The sequence below is a fragment of the Podarcis liolepis genome (assembly GCF_965112155.1).
Source record: "Podarcis liolepis genome assembly, chromosome: 11".
Classification (NCBI taxonomy): Eukaryota; Metazoa; Chordata; class Lepidosauria; order Squamata; family Lacertidae; genus Podarcis; species Podarcis liolepis.
In genome coordinates, this window is record NC_139565.1 from 64,954,587 (window position 1) to 64,975,775 (window position 21,189).

The following is a 21,189-nucleotide window of genomic DNA, read 5'->3' on the forward strand; positions in this document are numbered from 1 at the left end:
TATTCTGCTGTCTTGCAGACATCCCGGAAGAGGAAGCCAAATACTGGACTCAGAAGTTAAAGCAGATAAACTCCTTGGAGGAAGATGATGAGGTGGGTATGCTTTGCTCTGCTGTGCTCCATGCACACTCCTGCCTTGGGACCTCTTGCTGGAGTCTGGTCAAATGCCCATAGGGGGTTTCTGGGGATCTGGATAAGGTCGGGTGGTATACCCAGCTCTGGATTGCACAATTTGTGATTTCAGCCGGGTGCCCCTATGCTGGAATGCTGCCCATTGAGCAGACATTCCTACAGGCAGGAGGAAGGCTAGTCTAGGACTGTTCTTCCCCATGCATAGCAGGCCAGGTGCCAGGGAGAATTGGCTGCCCTTTCTGGTGGGGGGTGAGAGCATTTGTTCATTTACAGGAGAGGATATCGGACGTGGCAAGTGAGTGGCCTCAGTCCAGCATACCTGAAGGAGTGTCTCCACCCCCAGCCTGGACACTGAGGTCCATCTCCCGAGGGCCTTCTGGCGGTTCCCTCCCTGCGAGAAGGGAGGTTGCAGGGAACCAGGCAGAGGGCCTTCTCGGTGGTGGCACCCGCGCTGTGGAACACCCTCCTACCCTGCCAGCTGTGCAGGCTGACTTTCCATTGCACCATCGGATAATGCAAGACGAGCCACCGCTTTTGAAAGTGACAGGCTAACTGAAGGCGTTCTTTGGTTCTGCAGTTATTTATTAGAAATACAGGGGAAGAATGGGGGGGGGGGAGGGTAACCAAGACCCCAAAGGAAACTCCCGTTTAGCAACAAAACAAAATCCCACTGAATCCTGGGGCTGCATTGGCTAAAAAGAAATCTCAAGGCGGTGCTTCATCTCTGCAGAGTGCATGCATGCAGGTGGGAGAGGTGGGGCCAGGATTTCTGCCTGTTGTACAGCTTTCCAGGCCATTGGTCTTCTATTGGTGGGTTGGGACCCATTGCCAAGAAGTGGCCTGATCTAAGGTGGGGCACAGCAAATACAGAAGGAAATGGCTCCCCAATGCTCCTGTGGGTTTCAGGTTGGTCCCTGGGTCTGAGACGGCGGAAGACCACTGTTCTGGCGCTGCCCTGCGCCCTCCATACTTCCTTGCATTTTTATTTAATTTAAACCATTTATGTTCTGCCTACCCAAAGCGCAGGGCGGTTCACAGCAAAGATTAAAACAGTATAAACACAGTACAACAAAGTTTGGCACTACCAGAGTCCCAGTTCCTGCTCATTCATTTCTGTTTCTTTCCCAGTCCTGTTCCAAATCTAGGCAGGGCTGCACAGGAGAAATCAAACTCAGCTTGCAAACACTTGGGGGAAAGTGTTTGGGGCTTTGTAGCAACCAAGGGGGACCCTGGAGCAGGTGCCCGGAAGCTTTGGCGTGAAACAGGACAATTGTTTCTTTGGGAGAGGGGAGTGTTTGGTTTTATGGGAGAGGAGAAAAGTGCCCCTAAATGAGATAGCCCCTGTCTGCTGAAAATCGTTTTACTGCATTCCTCATCTCTACTCATTTCCCCCCTTAGCATTCGTTTGCGGAAGAGGTCCAGAAGCAGCCGCTGCCCACTGCTGCCTCCCAGTGTTGTAAGTGAGAAATGTTCAGTCGCTTCGTATTTCAGCCCTTCAGTAGGTTGTCGTGCTTTGCTTTCTTTCTGCAGTAGAACAAAGTGTGTTTGCTGAGCTGTCAGTACTTCAGAACCCTGGCAATAATGATCCCTGTGCCAGCCCTGTCTGTCTGGGTCTCTCTTGGTGGTTGCATTCAGACATGGTGTTCGCCTGTCCTTCGTTCTGTGGTTTGGACAGTGTGATGTCTCAGTGCGGCCAACTGGGTTCAAGGGGGCCTGTGGGGCAGAGGCAGAAGCCTCGCTTGCCAAGCCCTTTCCTTGCTGCCAGCAGCATTCTTGGCCTTGCAAGTCTGGTCAGGCATGAAGCCCCGGTTGGCCACTGCAGGGCCCCCCTGTGGAGCATGGCAATGGGAGCCAAAGTGGACTGCCTCCTAGAACAGCCACTCTCTTGCTCAAAAAACTGGACCCCTTGGGCCAGGTGTCTTTCAGTGTGTGGACAAGACTGAGTTTTCTGGTGGAAATGGGAGCATAACATCCAAAATCAAATAACAATGTTCTGCATGCAAAGCGGGAAGCGTTCTAGAGGCCTTGATTCTGCATCAGCATAAGTGGCCTGCTTCATGCTTCTCTGTAGCCCAGGATGGAATAAACGATGGTTTCCTGTGAGTGAGCAGCATGCGCTTCCATGCTCAGCCCTGCCTGCTTCACTCTGCCTGTCTTACCCTTGATGTGTGAAGCAGCACTTGCGGGATATTTTCCTCCAAATCACAACTGTAGCCAAGCTTTGCTCGCTGCTCATTTGAGATAAGCCGCCGTTTGTTTCTAGCTGTGGGTCACTGTCAGATGCTTCCATTGTCAAGCCAGGAGCTCCAAGTGTCAACGACGGCTCCTTCTGCAGGCCAGGGTGCCCCTATTCCCAGCCCTTCCCCATGCCCTGGGGAGATGTGGGGCTGTGGGGATCTCAGCTGCAACTCCTGCCAAGTGGTGCTGATATTTGGACGCAGGGCGTAGGAAGGGGCGAGGGCAGTTCTGTTGCTTTTGTTAAATGCTAGCAAAGAAAAAGGAACAGATCCAGCTTTCCCTTCCTAAGTGGTGTGCCAATCTCCAGGGCTTTGTATATCTGAACTGCTCTCCTCCACTGAAACCTGGTAAGACTTGGTATTTAGAGTATTACATGTTGCCGGTTGCTTATCCACTAGGCTGATTAGAGGCTCTCTTCAAGAAGGTTAACATTACGAATTGTTAATTACCCTGTTGCTGGACAAGCAAATTAAATATCTAGTAGCTTAATTACTTTTCTAATATCACTGAGTAGCATTGTATAAACTCATTATTCAAGTATTTATTAAATTTTTATACCACTTAATAGGAATGAAAAATTCTAAGTGGTTTACATAGAAACTTTACAAAAGCAAGTTTTTGTGTGGGGAGATCCCCCCCCCCTTTTAACTGACTTGGATTGCACAGGATTTGGAGAAGGACATTGACTTAATTGCATATTAAAGTCCATGTGCGACTGAGCAGAAGAGACAAAGGGTTTGCAGTTCACTGCATTAGTGCAACTGAGCTGCGCAGCTCTAAGCCCTGCAGGGCTGGAGATCATCCTCACTAGGCCTGTGGATGGCAAGTGGGCAGAGGACCAAGCTTTGCAGTTCATTACAAAGGCTCTATCCAGTTGTGCGCTGGGCTCTCCGCAGCCGCTGCGAAAGGCCTGTATGATGCAACAGGGAGTCGGGGGAGATGCCTTGCCCTTCAGCTGTGGTTGACTACAACTCCCATCATTCCTTGGCTGAGACTGATGAAGAAGCCCAGACTAAGAGGGGTGTATGTGTTTTAGTTTCTTTATATTAAAAGCCTTGGTCACAAAATATTCCCTATATTTTTGTGCATGGAAATGCACCTCCTAATGTCAGAAAATATCAAATTATAGAATTATAGAGTTGGAAGGAACCCTGAGGGTCATCTAGTCAAAGCCGCTGCAATGCAGGAATCTCAACTAGATCATACAAGCCCTTCCGTCACTTGGAAGATGGAGTAAGCGTGTTTTCAGCAGCTCTGGAGGGTAGGACTCGAACCCAGGGCTTCAAGTTACAAGTAGGAGATGAAGAAGAACTTTCTGACAGTAAGAGCTGCTGGACAGGGGAAGGGACCTCCTCTGGAGGTGGTGGACTCTTCTTCCTCAGAGGTTTTTAAGCAGAAGTTAGAGGGCCATCTGTCCTGGATGCTTAGGTGAGATTCCTGCATCTCAATGGGATAGACTGGATGACCTTTGGAAGTCCCTTCCAACTCCACGATTCTATGATTTTTCATTAGATATGATTAAATTGATTTCTTTTTCCCATTTTGGTTTTATCAAATGTGCGCCATTATAATCTGCTTCTAGTAAAAAGTTAAATATTTTCAATAGCTGGCCTATTTGTTGCTTAGATGTTGGAATTTTCTCAAACTGTTCAAATTAATTTTGTTGAAAATGCACCACTCCATGGGGGGGCCCTGCCAGCGCTGCAGTTCTCTGGTTCTATGATCTGGCACAACCATTCCTTGAATTGTCTTTGGACGTTGTCTGCTGCTTTTTCTCCAGGAGTCGTCCTCAGGCGGAGGTCTTGAGGCCTCTCTTAGCACCGGGAAGAATTTCCTCCCTAGCCAGTAGGAGGACATTGAGCAACTGCTCTGTCCACGCTGGCCGTTTGCAACATGATAAATGCTTTGTGCAATGATAAGTGAAATGTCATGCTTGTACTTTCTCTAAATAAGCTTAGCAGAAGGCTTTGCGGGAGCAACAACAGGGGCAGGGCAGGAAGGAAGGGCAGCTCACTGGGGCTGCAAGAAAGGGGCAGGGCTGTTGCAGAGGAGCCGTGAGCGCCCAGGACACTGACCTTACATGTTGCTTGGAAGGTCCGATGCTCTCTGAAGCGGCTAATGCGCAGGATCTTTATTTTCGGTTTTGGAGCTGATTTTTTAAATAGCTGTTCAGTGGTAAAAAAAAAATATCCTGCTGTGTGAATAGTCTTAATCTTATATAAAAAGAAGAAGTTGGAAAAATCTTGTTAGAAAATCGCTTCTGTTTGCCAGAGAGAGAAGAGGCCAACTGGCAGATTGCAAAGCAACTTCATGTTTTTTGCTCTAGGTTTAAAATACCTATTTTTGAAAGTTCTGTTGCTCACCAAAGCAGGTGCTGGCTTATGCGCAGAACGCTCCCAAGATCTTCCAGAGGGACTTGCGCATGTTGGGTTTCACCCTCAGAATCCAAGGGGCTTCCTCCCTCCTCGAATGGGAAAGGGGCAGGCAGCAGCAGCAGCCTCTGCTAGCCCACAGCCAAGGGGGTCCTCACCTGTTTGAGTGTACAGCACACATCTCAACATATTCTGTTCATGGACTGATCAGACCAGTAGCAATGGCAGCACATGTTTGAGGCCTTTATTATTATAATTACTATATATTTATTTATACGCCTCCTTTTCTCTGACTCAAGGTGGCTTCCTGATAAAAATAAGAACAGCTAAAATCATAGGGAAGAAAGCATTTAAAAACAATGAAACACTGGTAGAATTAAAACTATAGATATTGCTGCATGACACCCCAATCTCCAAGCAGCGCCAGATTCCGGGGGTCCCAGGTGCTTCCCCGGGGTTCAGTTTCCTCCGAATGAGGGGCAGCAGAGACTGAGGGGGAGGGGGGCGTCTTTAGGATATATGGTTTATTTGCACATATATGCAACTTGAGGCTTTGATGATGGGGCTTGCAGCATTAGCAGAATCATAGAATTGTAGATCCACGAGGGTCCTGCTTCTCCCATAGACACAGCCTTGGATTCCAGCAGAAATCAAGCATGCCTCTCTCCCCCAGGCTTCAGCCTCCAGCCTCTCCCAGCTTTGAGCTCACATGCACCTCAACTCTGGCTTTTGTCCTCCTAACTACCGGCGAGTTTGGGAGGGGCCCCCACACATTTGTGCTCTGGCACAGAGCCACTTCCTTTGTTACCTTTATGACCCATACCTTAACTGGAAGCTGGCCTGGCTACTTCAGCTGAATCCTTGCTGGATCTAGGAATCCAAAGGGATTCAGGCATACGCTCCCCCCTCAACATTATATATAAAGCATACGGAAGCAGTCCTTTCCCCCAAAGCCTGTTGGAAGAAGAAAATCTACACTTGCCAGTGGAAGGACAAGGAGGGAACCAGCCTAATGTCTCTAGGGAGGGAATTCCAAAGTCCTTGCAGATTTACCCCAGTGGAGGAACCTGAGAGGGATGTGGAAGGGCCAAGGAAAAACAGGGGGTCTCCCTCCCTCTGCCCCACGTAATTTCCTAGAGGTTCTTGCAAGTGACCCTTCTCGAATCTAATGGGATGAATGGTTCTAGCAGCTTGAATCCCTCTGCGGCTCATATTGCTTTGTCATATTGATTTGCTACTAGGCTTCTGTTTGCAGTGTCTCAGCCTATTTGCCTTTGCATCCAAGCTCACCATCCGTGTGTCAGAGAACTGGCAAACTTCTGTTTGCTGGCTGAAGGGTATTTTTGTGTCTCAGGAGTGCGCAGGCTCCCTGCACCAGCAGAAGTTGGTCCAAGGAACGGTCTTCAGGAGCATCATGAAGCACATAGCTTTTACTAAATTAAATATACATGTATACACTTTGGACAGTGGTAACATGTGAGTGTTCTTGGTGCTTGCCTCAGGAAAAGCTGTTTACACAGGGGCTTGTCCATGATCTTCGGTTGCTCTGAGTTTGCCAATGCACTGGCTGTCAGAACTGCTTAACATTTTTGAAGGCTGGGATTTCCAACCCGTACTTGTTTCTGGAGGTGTCAACTTCCATTATAATCTGCAGTGAGTCATCTTCCCACTCTTGCAGGCTTGTCTTCTCCACTCAGTTATTCACAACACAAAAATGGTGCAGAAAGATGCTCAGAGTCTCTGAACTTGGTTTCCGCGCTCCTGACTTTTGAGACTCCAGATAGTGGCTGTGTTGAAGCTGCCTTTTGAAAACTGGGTGGCCAGTGGCCTGGCATGGAGCTGTGGCCAGGAAGTGCTCTGATCCTGGTTCAACAGTACAGATGTAGCAGATGGAAGACACCTGGTGTGGAACGTATCAGAATTTGACGGACGAAACCTCCTGCTTCTGACGTTAGGAAAATGTGATATCCCAGTATTGAAGGCCAATATTTAGACTGTGCTCAGCAAAGGATTTGTCATCTGCGGGAATGCATCGTTGCACAAACCGTGAATCTTCAGATTCCAACACAGAGAGCCAAAGAGAATGCCGCTGAGTGATTTTCCATGGTCCCAAATGGTGTAACTGTTTGGAGAAGAATATATAGAACAAATAAGTGCCACTCCCCCCACATCCGTGTGCCAAATAAAGTCTCTGTGGCTGGATAATTAAGTGGAGAGTCCAATATTTGTAGAGACAGATGGCACCTCCGTTCCTTGTTATGAAAGACACAGCCATCTGGTTGTCATGGAGAAGGCTAACAATGCCTGCTGCACTCAGATGCCGTTTGCCCGGGGGCTCCCATGGCAGCCAGGTAATGCCTTTCACTTCCAGGAGCACATCAGTAGTTCAGGTGTCGCCCAATGCAGCCTTGGGAAGTCTGGGCTGGATGCAGTTCATCACTGGAGAATCCTTGGGAGGTCCTCTCCCAGCCGCCTTTCATCCAGGGAAAAAGGGCTTCTGAGGCCGCCCGTTTTATTGGTGAAATGCTCATTCAGTGGGATAGATAGGCAATACTGGCCATGGTGGTTTGTTTCTTGGCTGTTTCTTCAGTTCTTCCAGTGAGAGGCAGGAATTCTTCCACATCTGCAGACAGATGGTAGATTTCTTGTTACTTTGCTGCTCGTAATTAGATTTTCACCCCACCTTCCCTTCCAAAAGAGCCCAGGGCAGCAGACAACAAAAAAGGCAAAAATAATACAGATGTTTGAAAGTTTTTTAAATCATCAAGTATCCTCGTGGAACGCCCTCCCATCAGCTGTCAAGGAGATGAGTAACTACCGTATTTTTTGCTCTATAAGACTCACTTTTTCCCTCCTAAAAAGTAAGGGGAAATGTGTGTGCATCTTATGGAGCGAATGCAGGCTGCACAGCTATCCCAGAAGCCAGAACAGCAAGAGGGATTGCTGCTTTCATTGTGCAGCGATCCCTCTAGCTGTTCTGGCTTCTGAGTTTCAGAATATTTTTTTTCTTGTTTTCCTCCTCCCAAAACTAGGTGCTTCTTATGGTCTGGTGCGTCTTATAGAGCAAAAAATACGGTATATGGCATGTAGGAAACACCTGAAGGAAGCCCTGCATATGGAAGCTTTTTAAGGTTTAATGTTTTATTATGTTTTTCTATATGCTGGAATCCGCCCTGAGTGACTGGGGCAACCCAGTCAGATAGGCAGGGTGCAAATAATAAAATTATTATTATTAAAAAGGTAAAGGTACCCCTGCCCGTACGGGCCAGTCTTGCCAGACTCTAGGGTTGTGCGCTCATCTCACTCTAGAGGCCGGGAGCCAGCGCTGTCCGCAGACACTTCCGGGTCATGTGGCCAGCGTGAAAAGCTGCATCTGGCGAGCCAGCGCAGCACACGGAACGCCGTTTACCTTCCCGCTGGTAAGTGGTCCCTATTTATCTACTTGCACCCGGAGGTGCTTTCGAACTGATAGGTTGGCAGGCGCTGGGACCGAGCAGCGGGAGCACACCCCGCCGCGGGGATTCGAACCGCCGACCATGCGATCGGCAAGTCCTAGGTGCTGCGGTTTTACCCACAGCGCCACCCGCGTCCCATTATTATTATTAGAACATCCTTTTTAAAAACATCAAATATTATGAAGGGCCTGGAAACCAAGGCCTTATGAGGAACGGTTGAGGGAACTGGGAACCTTTAGCTTGGGGAAGAGACAGCCGAGGGGGGATCAGATAGCCATCTTCCAATATCTGAAGGTCTGTTACATGGAAGATGGAACAAGCTTGTTTTCCGCTGCTCCAGAGGGGAGGACCTGAACCAATGGATTCAAATGACAAGATAGGATATCCTAACTAAACCTTTTGAAGAACTTTCTGACAGTAAGAGCCGTTCCACAGGAGCCACTACTGAGAAGTCCCTGCAATGCTTCCGAATACCAGTGGCTAGAGGAGGGCTCTTGCGCTCAGGTCTTAATTGTGCATTTTGCGCAGGCCTGATCCAACAGGCTCTTCTTCTGTTCTTGTGGCTTGTTGCCACATTGCTAATTTGTGGGTCCTGCCCATCGTAGTGGATGTGGCATTTTCTGTGGGTGCTTGAAATGCACATATTATTGTTGCTTATTAAATAATAATGTGTATTTTGCTTTTCCTGAGTATGTCACTTTGCCCCGTGCTTTGGAGAGGAATGGAAGCAGGTGAAGGGCATGACAGATGTAGGTTAATACACTGCCAAGTCAGCAAGATACTTGTTCTGCTGTAGGCGATACACTCTCTCCTGCAGTGTGGCAGAAGCTGGGGTAGGGAGACAAAATCAGCCGGTACCAAGTGCTGAACTTCTCTTTCAAATCAGTCTTGACGAGGGCAGATGCTTCTGTGTAGTATGACGGCTGCTAACATGATTCACGGAATAATCCGGATCAGCACAGTGTCTGAATTGGGGTCTGGCTGAGAGGCGCACCGATGCCCCCTGAGCTTTCCTGATGGCCAGGTGAATCCTTTTCAGCCTAGCAGAATCCCCGAATTCTTTTTGTTGCAGAGCTCTTCAGGCACCCAGCATAGAGGTCCTTTTAAAGACATAAGACCCTTTTTGTAAGTCACAGAGTTTTGGGCATTCTCACCATCAGTTTTACAAATTCCAAGGCTTAACTCTATTTTAACCTTAAAAGGTATTTAAAAGAAAAAGAAAACTATCTCTGCACAGAAGATGAAAAGAAACATGAAAGTGATTACTTTGCTCCTGAAATTGGCATATAAGTGCAGGAGGCATATACCTTGAGTTACAGTATTAGGAAAATGCCAAAATTTGATCTACAGTTTCACCATAATGCTCTCTTAGAGAGGTATAAAGTGGCCATTTTGACCACCAAGTCTCTTATGTGGAGTTATTTGGGCCAGGCTAGGCCCACCTTCAAATCTCTGATTCTTTCCTGAACTGGTAAAGGTAAAGGACCCCTGGACGGTTAAGTCTAGTCAAAGGTGACTATGGGGTGTGGCACTCATCTTGCTTCAGGCCAAGGGAGCCGACATTTGTCCACAGACAGCTTTCCAGGTCATCTGGCCAGCATGACTAAACCACTTCTGGTGCAATGGGACACCATGATGGAAGCCAGAGTGCACGGAAATGCCATTTACCTTCCCGCTGCAGTGGTTGGTACCTATTTATCTACTTGCACTGGTGTGCTTTCAAACTGCCAGGTTGGCAGAAGCTGGGACACAGCAACGGGAGCTCACCCTGTCGCGGGGATTTGAAACGCCAACCTGATTGGCAAGCCCAAGAGGCTCAGCGCCAGGCATGTCCCCGTTTCCTGAACCCATGCACCTTTAAGCCAGTGATGGAGAACTAAGCTCTTGTGTTTGTCAATTTCCCATAGAAATAGCTGGTGGACCACGGAGAATCAATTTCCTAAAGCAGGTAGATTAATTGGGGGAAAGCTCTGAGCTAATGTGAATTACAAAAAGCAGTTAACAGGCTTAGCTGAATCGGAGATGACTGACACCAACTCATTGAGAGCTCTCGCCGTGGCCCAACTGTTTGAGAAGGAGGAGGGCAACAGAGATGGCAAGAGCTCTCCCGACCAAGAAAAAGATATACGAAGGTGCAGAATTGTTTTTGTTGCCCCACCAGCTGGATTTCAACTAAATACTGGGATGAGCTGGTGGCGTGAGCTGCTTTGAGTGAGAGAGGCTGCCTTGGAAGGAAGGGGATGGACTCTCCTGGGCCAGGAGCTGCCAGGAAGCAAAGCCTCTGCCTTGCGAAGAACATCAGGCCTGGCAAAGATTAAACCTGCTTGCTGTTTGTTAAGTAAAACGATGAACATCCCTGATAACTCCAGTGCTTGTAGCTTCTGTTTATTTTCATGGATACCTGGCTTTTCTTTCCTCCTGGAAGGCACCATGCTTTGGTGGAACATTTCACAGACGGTCTCCCCTCCAGATACTGGCCAGACTCAGACCTGCGTCAGCTATAAACTCCCCCAGGAGCCCAGACAACAGGTGATTGATGAAGGGCCCCAAAGCAGAAATGCAACCTAAGTGTGCTCAGAGACCACTAATCTCCGTGGAAAAAAGGGAGGGGGAAGCCTCCCGCTGCTTGTCAGATTAAACGGGTATTCTTGCAGCCGTGATGAGGCAAGGTGCTGAAGCTCCTCTGGGAAGGCTGTGTGCCTTCTCTACCTGAGTTGTCTCCAGACCTGCTGTGCTGCGCTCCTGTGAGCAGGTTTTGCTTGTTAAGTTTGATTAGGGGCTGCCTGCGCTCTGCCTGCGGCTCCGACAGACCCACCTCGGCTCCCAGAGAGGAATGACTAATCGGCGCAGCTTCAGGACAGAAAGGGAGATGATAGTTTTCTGAGCGTCTGTCTCTGGGAACATGGCAGCAGCGTTCAGCCCTTTGGATTCCACACAGCCTCCAGCCTTTGCTGTGGTCTCTCCCAGCCCCCCTCCCGATCCTGGCACCATTGAGCCTTCTTTGTAGCATTAATTGGAAGGTGTTGGTCTCTCCAGAAGATCTGACTCAATTTACAAGGGGGCCTTAGCCAAGTGGGAGGGGGAAGCAAGAGGTATTTCTTGTAAGCTGGACTAGCGACAGAGATGCTTTTGGGCATTTCTCTGCAGAGGTTTGTGTGGATGGTTTGTAGCTTTTAAACCCAAAGGAACATCGTGTCTTCAGGCTCCTCTTGCTGGCGTGTGGGTGGCTGGCTGGAACAAAACAGCCCTGGGTGCTTTGAAGACCCTTATTTCAAAGGTCTCCTCTTTGCTTTCTTCACAACCCATTATAAAAGTGTAGATGTGGGATCAATGGCAGTCCAGCTGGCTTCCTGTGCTGCTGGGATATCGTGCTATGCAATAACTTTTTAGTTTAGTCACAGGGTTTTGGGAAATAAGCCAACACAAGGCTTTGGAGGAGAGCAGCAAAGATGAGAAATGTTTTCTGTGCTTGACTAGGATGGGGAAAGTCCAGCTTGGAAGAGAAAAGTTGGTTCATCCTGGAGGGTGGGGAAGCTGCTGCTGACCAGAGTCAAGGCGTTTAAAGTCCTGGACACAGCTGAGTGGCAGGTCCCAAGTTTGATTCCTGTCACCTCAGTTGAAAAGGATTTTGGGTGGCAGTGCTGTGAAAGGCCTTGGGGAGCTGAGCGGCCTGACTTCGCCTAAGGAGGCTTTGTGCCTTCAGCTGACTCACAGAAGGTGGGATCTCTTTCCCCAGGAGATGCTTTGAAGAAGAGACTAGCAATTCCACGGTTCATTTTGTGAGACTGAGGAATCCAGCCATTGCAGGCCTGGCTGGACCTTACAGACCCAACAGATGCATTCCCTCTTCAGACGGTTGAAAACCAGGAGCTCAGTTTTAGTAAGCCAATAAACAATTTAATGGCGCCTGGGCTGCCAGATATTCGCTCATAGAACCTCCCCTGCCTTGTTTTGTTAAATGTTTTGTGATGGCTCTTTGAGGTGTTGGCAAACGTATTACTAAAATGTGACATGGCTGAGATGAAAGACTCCGTGTTGGTGAAGGACTTGTCAAACAATTTACTATCGTTGTGTGAATTTATGTGACCTATAAAAAGCTCAAGCAAGCATTTTTTTTTAACCTCTCCTTCCCCTTTCCTAAAGAAACCCCCAAACCAAACAAACCTGCTATTCATATTTGCTGCTGATCTAGCCCGGTAAGGTGAAAAGCTCATGCCCCAGTTGTGTGCTAAGTCATTAGTTTCCTGCACTGCGGATTCCTGTAAAGCCTCTCCCAACCCAGGTTTGTTGCTCCAGATCCGCACAGGCCAGGATTTCGTGAGTAGGAGGAACCATCCACCTCTCCTTCGCCACTGCCGAAATACTGCTCTTCCAGTTCCTGGAATGGTCTTCCAGTTGTCCATTTTTGCCAAATCTCAAAAAGCGCATCATATAAAAACAGCTGGGCCATAGGAAAGACAACAGAAGCAGCTGCTCTTTCAAGAGAGCATCAGAAATACTTGCAAATATTCCCTGGGAAAGGGAGCCCATGAGTGGAGGGTCCTTAATGCCTGGGTCCGTGTTGGGAAGCAGGGAATGGAAGTGAGGTGGCAGTTCTGTATTTTTTCATGCTGTTTTGATTTTAAATTGTATCTGGTTTTTTAATCTGTATTTCTGTTCTGGAAAACGACTTTGAGACCCTTGGTGAGAAATCTAAATTTTAAATAAGTATTGGAGATGGTCTCTTTGCAAACAAAAACAGTAGACTATTACAAGTAGTAAATAGTGGTGGTAATTGGAGTAATAAAAGGTTCACACTGTGATAACATTCAGTCTTAGGTTTTATTTTCACTTCTGTAAGGTTATTTTGGCACAAAAAAAATATATGAAAGAACCACCCCCTCTTTATTTCGGGGTTCACCCCAACTGAAAATCGTTTATGAATAGGTTTAAACTGTGTCTATCCAATGCAGATTTCAAGAGACCTCCCTGAAGGCAGAGTTAGAAATTAAGGGCCAGTTTTCACAATGGAGAGCAGATTCCTCCCAGGATCTGTATTTTGACCTGTCTAATTTACCCCTAAAAGGAACTGTCATCATTTGGTGTTTGGTGGTGGGCTTGGGACGAAGAGAAGAAAAGCGCTGCACACAAATTGCGGCTGAATTTTGGAGTTCCCCACCACCACATGAGCAATAGCTCCGAAGGCTTTGGCAGTAGATCAGACAAATGCGTAGAGAATAGGTTTATCATGACTTTTCAATTAACTTCAAGCCCTGCTGGCGAGTTTGCAAGGGGCTCCAGCTGGCCATCGCTGAACGTTTTGAGCTTCCCCACAAAGGCAGTGCTCATGTAGGGATGGCAACAGAAAGGTCATGTGTTGGTGGGAGAATGAAAAGCGAGGACTTGGAGGGGCTGAGGTGACGGGATCAGGGTGGGGAGATGGACTCTTATGACTCTCTGGGAATGAGAGCAAGGGGTGTTCCACTGGGGCAGAAGGGGCTTCCTTAAGATGGTGACACTGGACAAGTGGATTTCCCAGTTCAACACTTCACTAAAAAAAAGTGTTTTCTGCTGGATGAATGGCTGTACAGTGACCTGCCTAATGTGGGCACGGTCTGCTTAAGGGATGGGCTGTCCATTAATTCAAAAATTGACTTGGCAATCTTCAATATTCATGTACAATTTTCCATCTTCTCACAAGTTAAGAAGTCCTCAACAGGTGGTAAGTTGCTGAAAAATGTAGGATATTGTCATGGCAAAAATAAACATGTTTTAAATTTTAAGCTTCTGCCCAGCAAACATATCATCAAACCCTTCTCACTTGTCATATTTATCTATACTTTTTCCATTCCTATTTTTTGCTTCCATTTGTTGCATGCAGGCAGCTGGAGTTATTTCGGATGGGGAGAAGAGCAGAGTATGTAACACTTTAATAATAATTTCTTTCTAGTTCTCCGGTTCAGAATTGCTTCCCCATGCTCCAGGCTGAGGATATCTCGGGTATTCATGCATAAGAGTGAAATGCAATCAACCTTCTGCTATTTTTTACTTTGTTGAATTCCGTTATTGTGTGTGCCCACCCTACCATGCCTCTCCCTTGCAATGTGAACTAATGAATGGTACCTTAGAATAGGGATTTTCTCTTGCCTGGTGCCTTTGAGGGCCATGGGGCACCCCCAATAACCAGCAAGACAGCAACTGCTATGGGTTTGAGAAGCAGAAGCTGCTCTGTCGCTTTTGTTCCCAATTGCGAAAAACAAAAATGGCTATTGAGCATAATAGGACAGGCTCCTGATTCATCAGGAAAGGTCTAGAGTGTGTCCTGTTTCTCAGGATCAGGAAGACTGCTGCTCTCCACCCCGGGGGAACCGGACTCAGCCCTGGTCCTCCTTCATGTGTCCAGTGCTTGTAAGCATTCCTCCTTCTGTTTGTCATGTGCCCCTCCTCATTAACTCCAGACCCCTCTGCCCCTTTTTCCGATAGATAAGACACCTGCCCATGTTGCAGATTTTGGGTGAAGCTTCAGTTTCCCAATGCTGCCCAATTGCACCATGAAGAGCGTCTGGGGCCTGGGTTGGGGGGAGGAAGCTTTGCTTTCTTGCCCTGCCACCTTCCTCTGAGTAGGAACTTGTGCCTTTCCCACCAGATGGGTCTTCAAATGCCAGGGTGGGGGGAGGAAGCCAGCAGGCTCAGCCTTCCCTGCCTCCCGCTTGCTCTTTTGAAAGTCAGATCGGTGTGTGGCATTCGCCAAAGTGACAGGCGTGCTCTCCTCCTACCCGTATACCTTGCAGAGCAGTGAGAGGTTTTCACAAAGAATAACAATCTCGCAGTCGAGGAGTCTCTCCCCCCCTCGAGATCACATAATCCCAACCTCGCCCTCTGGGCTGATTAACTCGGTGCCGTGGGCAGATTGTGGAGGCCACTCTGATGCGAAGCCCTGTGAGCGGTGACATTTGCTGGTGCTGAGGACCCTGTGCCTCTCTCCTCTACACTGTGTGGCACCCGTGTCCCCATTAATATGGCCCGTTGGCCCTTTGGGAGTTTCCTGAGGAACCTGCTCTGCTGAGTTGAGGAGGAGGATTAATTCTCTAACAGGTTTTTGTCAACTGGTGATCTCAAAGCAAGAGGCTTGTAGAGTTGAACCCCACCCCCTTGCCAGGTGTGTGCATCTTGGGGGTCCCAGGTGGCACGAGGCTTGGCCGGGGGGCCTCTTTGGTGCAAGGCTTTAACTCAGGGTGTGCCCATCTGCACCTTCACTTTTGTTTCTGCCCTTCTCTTCCACCCTCTGGGATCAGAAGTGCCCCTGCTTGCAGGAGAGAAGGCAGGCTTCCTGCCAGACCTCTCAGCGGAGCCCCAGCAGTTCCGTGATGGGAGAGGATGCCCCCATCTTCCTCTCTGGCAGCAACAGACCCCTCTCCCTTGCCAAGCGTGGGGTGCCAAGCCACTCTGTTCATCTCCCCTGGGAGCAGCAGGGAAGCAAAGCATTTGGGTGTGCTGTGAGATTAGCGTTGGTTCCCTGGAGCTGCTGGAGATTTCTCCCAGCTAGTGTTTCCTCGATACAATGGGGGACATGTGCAGAATGTCCTGCAGCCAGGTCAGTAGCCTCTTTCGCTGTAGAGCAGCCTTCCTCCCAAGCAGCAGCAGCAGCAGCAGCAGCAGCAGCGGGAAGGTACAGGGCAGGCTTCTTCTGTTTTTCCAACAAACATCAGATGAGGAATGGGCAAGCCCTCTATTTCTGGGGAAACTCTTATCTTTTTTGACAGGATCTACTTTTGTGGGCTGCCACGTTGAGACAAGGCTTTTGGCGTGGAGTCGCACTCATCTTGAATGCCTGCTGTTCTCTTGTGGAAGAGAAGACGCTTAAAACTCACATTCACACTGCAGCTCTCCCACTCATCCCACCTTGACATTCAGTTGCCTGGATTTCAGGAGGGATTTTTTTTTAAAGAAAACCTTTCTTAAAGGCTAATGGGGGAGTAATTAGGTTTTCAGTCTCCTTTTCCATGTGAAAGGCAGCCTTCCCTTGCTTTGGAGAGAAGCAGTGGGAGAAGACGTAAATGTCTGGCCATAGAATTCTCACAAGCCTAATAATAATAATAATAATAATAATAATAATAATAATAATAATAATTAATAATAATAAATAATAATAATTAATAGGGCAGTCATAGCCAGAGACCCACCTTCTCTTTTCACTCAGCGCCTTTTGCCCTTTTAATATGAGCAGAAGACTGTCTTTCCCTGTAAACCTTTTAAAGATCTCGCTGCATTGTGCCTCTGTGTTGTGAAATGTGTTTCAAAGATGTGTTGTTCATGAGACATTTGGACCTTTTAAAGAGAAGATGTTCCGCCAGCCTCTCTGACAATAAGTGCTGTTCCAGTGCTTGCTGGCAAGGTTCCAGGATCAATAAACTGTTGGACTGTAGAAAAGCTTGCACACACACACTCACACTCTGTTGATTTGTCAGTTATTTTGAGAACACATTGCCTGTAAGTTTTGTCTCCTCTGCCTGGCTCCTCTTCCTCCTCCTCATGTAGGCATTAGCTGGGCAGTCAGGCCTGTGGTAGTGGCAAGGGACCCCACGCTAGACACAAACTCAAGCACAACAAATCAAAGGGCTTGTGAAAATGGACAATATTCTGAGACTAGAGCCATGCTTTGTGCTTAGAAAATGACTTGGGATTCCCTCTCCCTCCAGCTCTGCTTGGAGGGGCCTTTCCTTCCTTTAGTTGCTATTCCAACCTCTTCATCCCTCTTTCTCTTTGCTTCCTCTCTTCCCCCAGCCCAGACTCTAGGTGGTAGTAGCACCCTGGTGAACGTGCCGCTGTGGGATGTGAGCCTCTGAGCCCTTCTTCCTTCTAGACTGTGCATGAATACCACGTGGTCTTGCAAAATGGAGCACCCCTCTTTCCCCTCCCGAAACCTGGTCCATTCTTCAGAGCTGCTTGTGTGGGCGAGGGCGGGAAAAGTCTTTGCCTGGCGTGAGATGCTGGTGGAGATGGGCTTGATTCAGTGATTCTTCTGTTGGGGGAGACTGTTTTGAAGCCAGAATGGAGGCACTTGTAAAATACAAAGCATCCAGATTGGTTTCTACTCTATTCTTTTCGTAAACCGCTTTGAGGTTTTCTACAGTTAAGCGGTACATATTTTTTTTATGAAATCAATCAGTCAATCAATCAATCAATCAATCAAAGCAGCACACCCAGAGCTGGTTGGGGAAGTTGTTGTCACTCTGCCTTGTCTGAGGAATGAAAATGCAATTGGTCTCTGCATGGAGTTTCTCATTTACTGCCCTCCACCGCTCCTCCTCCTCCTCCTCCTCCAGCCCCTCAGAGTAGTGCCTGAAATGCTCTTTATGACACCTGCACCTCCCTCCCATGTAGGAGACCCCCCCCCAACACCACAGACATTAGATTCTTTTTCTTGGAACAGGGGGGCCCTTCTTGGTGAGGCCTCCCTCCACCTCCTCTCCCTGCAATTATGGTGATGTGTTTTCACCTATTCTCAAACATTTGCTTATGTAATTAAAATACCCATACTAGTGGTTTTTAAAAAGTAAACTTATACATTAGTTTACTGTTTTAAAATCCCAAAACAGTATACTCAAGAATTAAAAAAGAAAACCTCCATACAATACGTAATAAAACAACATGGCCTCCTAATAAAAAAACAATTCTGTGGTTGCTCAGGGGCCAGTACTGCTCATCTGAAAATGCTTAGGTAGGGGAAAAGACACGGAAAGAATTAACATTATTGACACAGGCCTTGTTTCCAGGGGCAGAGGGCTTTCTCCACATGGCATGGCAGATGCCACCATGCTAAAAGACCCTTCTTCAGGAAGCCACACTTTAAATCAGATCAGGGTTAGCAGTGAAAATCACCCCCTTGAGGTGACACATCAAATGATGGAGATGGCCTCCTAGAAAACCTGCTGAAGGCACAGTCCTTTTAAAATAACTCCCATGGGACCCCATGAGAATGATCAGGAGATCTTGTTCATTCCCGTGTGGCAATGGGCTCAGGAGGAGGACGTTCCCCTGGGATGATGTTCTAGAGCTGTAACTGAGCACTCAGACCAAGACCCTTAGGCTCACTCTCACCAGGAAGTCAAGGTGGAGAGTCACGGCTCACCTGCTGCAGCTTCTCTCTCAGTCTCACAAACCTGCTCAAGCACAACATGGAGCAAAACCAGGAACATTTCGGGCTTTCAGGTGGTGGTCTCATTTTGGGATACTGCCCCTTCCTTTGCACATCAAGAAACGTCCTCAAGGGGTACTTTGTTCTGCCACATTGGTTGCCTGCTCAGATACAGATGTACTTTTGAAAGGGACTTCGTCTCTCCTTTGAAGAAAGAGAGAGAAATTGATAATTGCTCTTCATTTATATTTATATTCCACCAAACAGCCAAGATAAGCACCTTCATGTGAATCCAGAAAATTTAGTACACTGAAATGAGCCCTTTCCCCTAGCAGATGAGCAAGAATACTTCCACCCAAGGCAGCTTAAAAAGCGGGAGATGGTGTCATTTCCAGCATGGACAATCAAATTACTCCAGAGGAGTTGAAAGCCTGTTTGAAGTTGTTCTTGGCTAAGGATGCCTCATATTCTGTTTTTTCTTCCTTATTAAGATGCATGTTGCAATTCCACTTGGTATCGGGGAGAGGAGCGGGCTGGCTGGGCGAGGGGCAAGGAGCAGCTTGTTTCTGTAGAAACTAGCCCTTACGTTGAATAAATGGAAGAGAGTCTGGAACCAAAAGGGTTGTAAGAAACGGGTCCTGTTCCGTTTCTGGGGGACAGTTTTGCCTGGACTCTCCAGACCACAAATTCAAGTGAGGGAGAGGAGCTGGCAACTATACCATGCGGATGCTGGAAGATGGTGTCCGGCATCCTGGCTCAGATCTGACCTCTTCAGACAGTGCTTCTGTTAGATTGTCCTCCCTCCGTTGCTCGGTGGTGGTTGTAGCTTGTGGGTCAATGTTGTGTAGTGACTTTCCTGCAGTCCCTCCTTTGAGCTCCGCAAAAGTTGCCGGTTCTCCTTACCATTCCCACTTTGTCAACCAAAAAAGAAATACGTAAGCTGTGATCACCCTAGGCAGAGCATGAGCACTCGCAAGAACAACCTGCCAGTTTGCTCCTGCTCCCCTTCCCTCTGCCCCCCAGCCCTGGGCAACTTCCTGGGAGGGACGGAGCTGCCATTCAAGCTAGAGGTTTAGTGCCCTTCCTTTCCCCTTGGGCGATGTTTACTTGTTGTTTGTTTCAGTGGCCACCTTTTAAAATACTCCTAAATGGAAATGTTGGCAATTGTGCACACGAGGTATTTCTCAATGCACCATCACAGATGCTTTCTCCTTCCTGGCTCCCAAATGTGCCACAACTGTCCTTTCCACTGATGTTTCCTCCCCATTCCTGGTTGGAGAGGTGCTGCTTAGCTGAGGGCTCCTTGGAAGAGGTCTAGGAAGAGAGGGGAGAAGCAGGGCAGTGCTGCCTGCAACCCTGCAGAGGGAGAGGAAGGAAGCCAGTAAAAAAGATGGCTAAGAAAATGGTTCTGCTCTGTTCTATTTCACCAGCTACTAAACCAGGTGAATAAATAGATTCTCCTCTTCTCTTCCACCCATAATAAAGCCAGCCTTTATGGTATGATGTACTTTGGGAGGAGATGTAGAAAAACACCTCTTCATAGGCCTCATTCGTGATGCTTAGGCAGCCAAATCTCCAGTGAGCAGCTTCCCTGGGAAGCCAAGAAGCTCTTCCTTTAGGCTGCCCTTTACTTTGTCTCGTAAGACAAAGAAGCTCGCTTGAAAGGTGCTTTTGTCTGAAGTGTCCGGATCTTGGACTGGAAGACGCTGCTCAACCCTCTCCTGTCTTCTAGCTTTCGAAGACCACGATAGTGCTGTGGATGACAGAGACAGCGACTACCGCAGTGAGACCAGCAACAGCATTCCTCCCCAGTACCACACCACCTCGCAGCCCAATGCTTCGGTACACCAGTTCCCCGTGGCTTCCCGCCTGCAGCAGCAGGGGGTCCCCCGAGAGTGCTGTGTGGAGTCCCTGCATGGCTATGATTTGGATTACCACGAACGAGCAGCCATCAGGTAGGTACCCCCTTGGAACCAGGGCGTTTTCTCTCCCCCAACACAAATTTATTGGCAGGAGAAACTCGCTGTAAGCTACCAAGACTGAGGCTGGCTGCTTCAGACTCTCTTGTGGTCAGGTTTTTAAAAGAAAAGCCATTCTGCTTCAGGGGTGACAGAAGAGCAGTGAGCAACAGCTGCCAGACAGAGTCGTCCCCCCCCAGAATAGCCCAATGGGAGCAAAGAAAGGTTTGCAGCTGAGCACCCTCCTTGCAAAGCAGAGCTGGTGGTAAGCAGCTCTTTTTGCTGTGGAATTTTGGGATCCCCACGTTGTCGCCCTGAGTGACCAAGAGTGACTGACAATATGTGGATCAATTTCACTTGAGATTGCAAGGCGTGCTGCCCCTTAGGATGCCCCTCTTGCTGGGATTTGGCTTCAGTTGTCTCGCACCCATCCAGACTCCTGGCATGATTGCGCAACCCCCAATCCCACACGCCACACACTTGCTTTCACTTTCCATTTTACAATACTAAGCTGTTTGAACCTTCTGTGTTGCTCTTGTCCTTCACGTCTCCCAACGTCTCCTTGCCTTTTTGAAGAAGGCGCCATAGCTTAGACTCCACTGTGAGTGGCCGAACTGACCTGGAATCTGCATCACAGTCAAGTCAAATGACAAGCCGCCAGCTGTCATTAGAGAGCCGGCACTCACTAGAGGTGTCTGATAGGTGGGTGACCCTCTGTGAAGCCTCTGTGTCCGTGTCTCGTGACGTGGCTTTGGTCTGCTGGGGTTCCTGGGCTGGCGATCGGTGTTTGCATGAATTCATCCTCTTCCAAGTATAGTTGCCGGCTGGCTGTTTTCTATTGCTTCTCTTGTTTCAACTGGGTTTTTGTTGCTCTTGACTTCCTCCTTAGGAAAAATGCCCTCTAAAGAGAGAAGTGAT

General features: G+C 48.2%; 1 protein-coding gene across 1 annotated transcript in view; it reads left to right on the plus strand.

Annotated features, from left to right (window-relative positions):
* Positions 1-21,189, plus strand: part of UNC13B (unc-13 homolog B) — a 127,967-nt gene that overhangs the window by 30,548 nt on the left and 76,230 nt on the right. Inside the window, exons 6-10 of the mRNA XM_083464360.1 lie at positions 19-92; positions 1,530-1,587; positions 14,057-14,092; positions 20,046-20,268; positions 20,848-20,973. Of these exons, the coding sequence (XP_083320486.1) occupies positions 19-92; positions 1,530-1,587; positions 14,057-14,092; positions 20,046-20,268; positions 20,848-20,973 (517 nt within the window). The remainder of the gene's footprint in view (positions 1-18; positions 93-1,529; positions 1,588-14,056; positions 14,093-20,045; positions 20,269-20,847; positions 20,974-21,189) is intronic.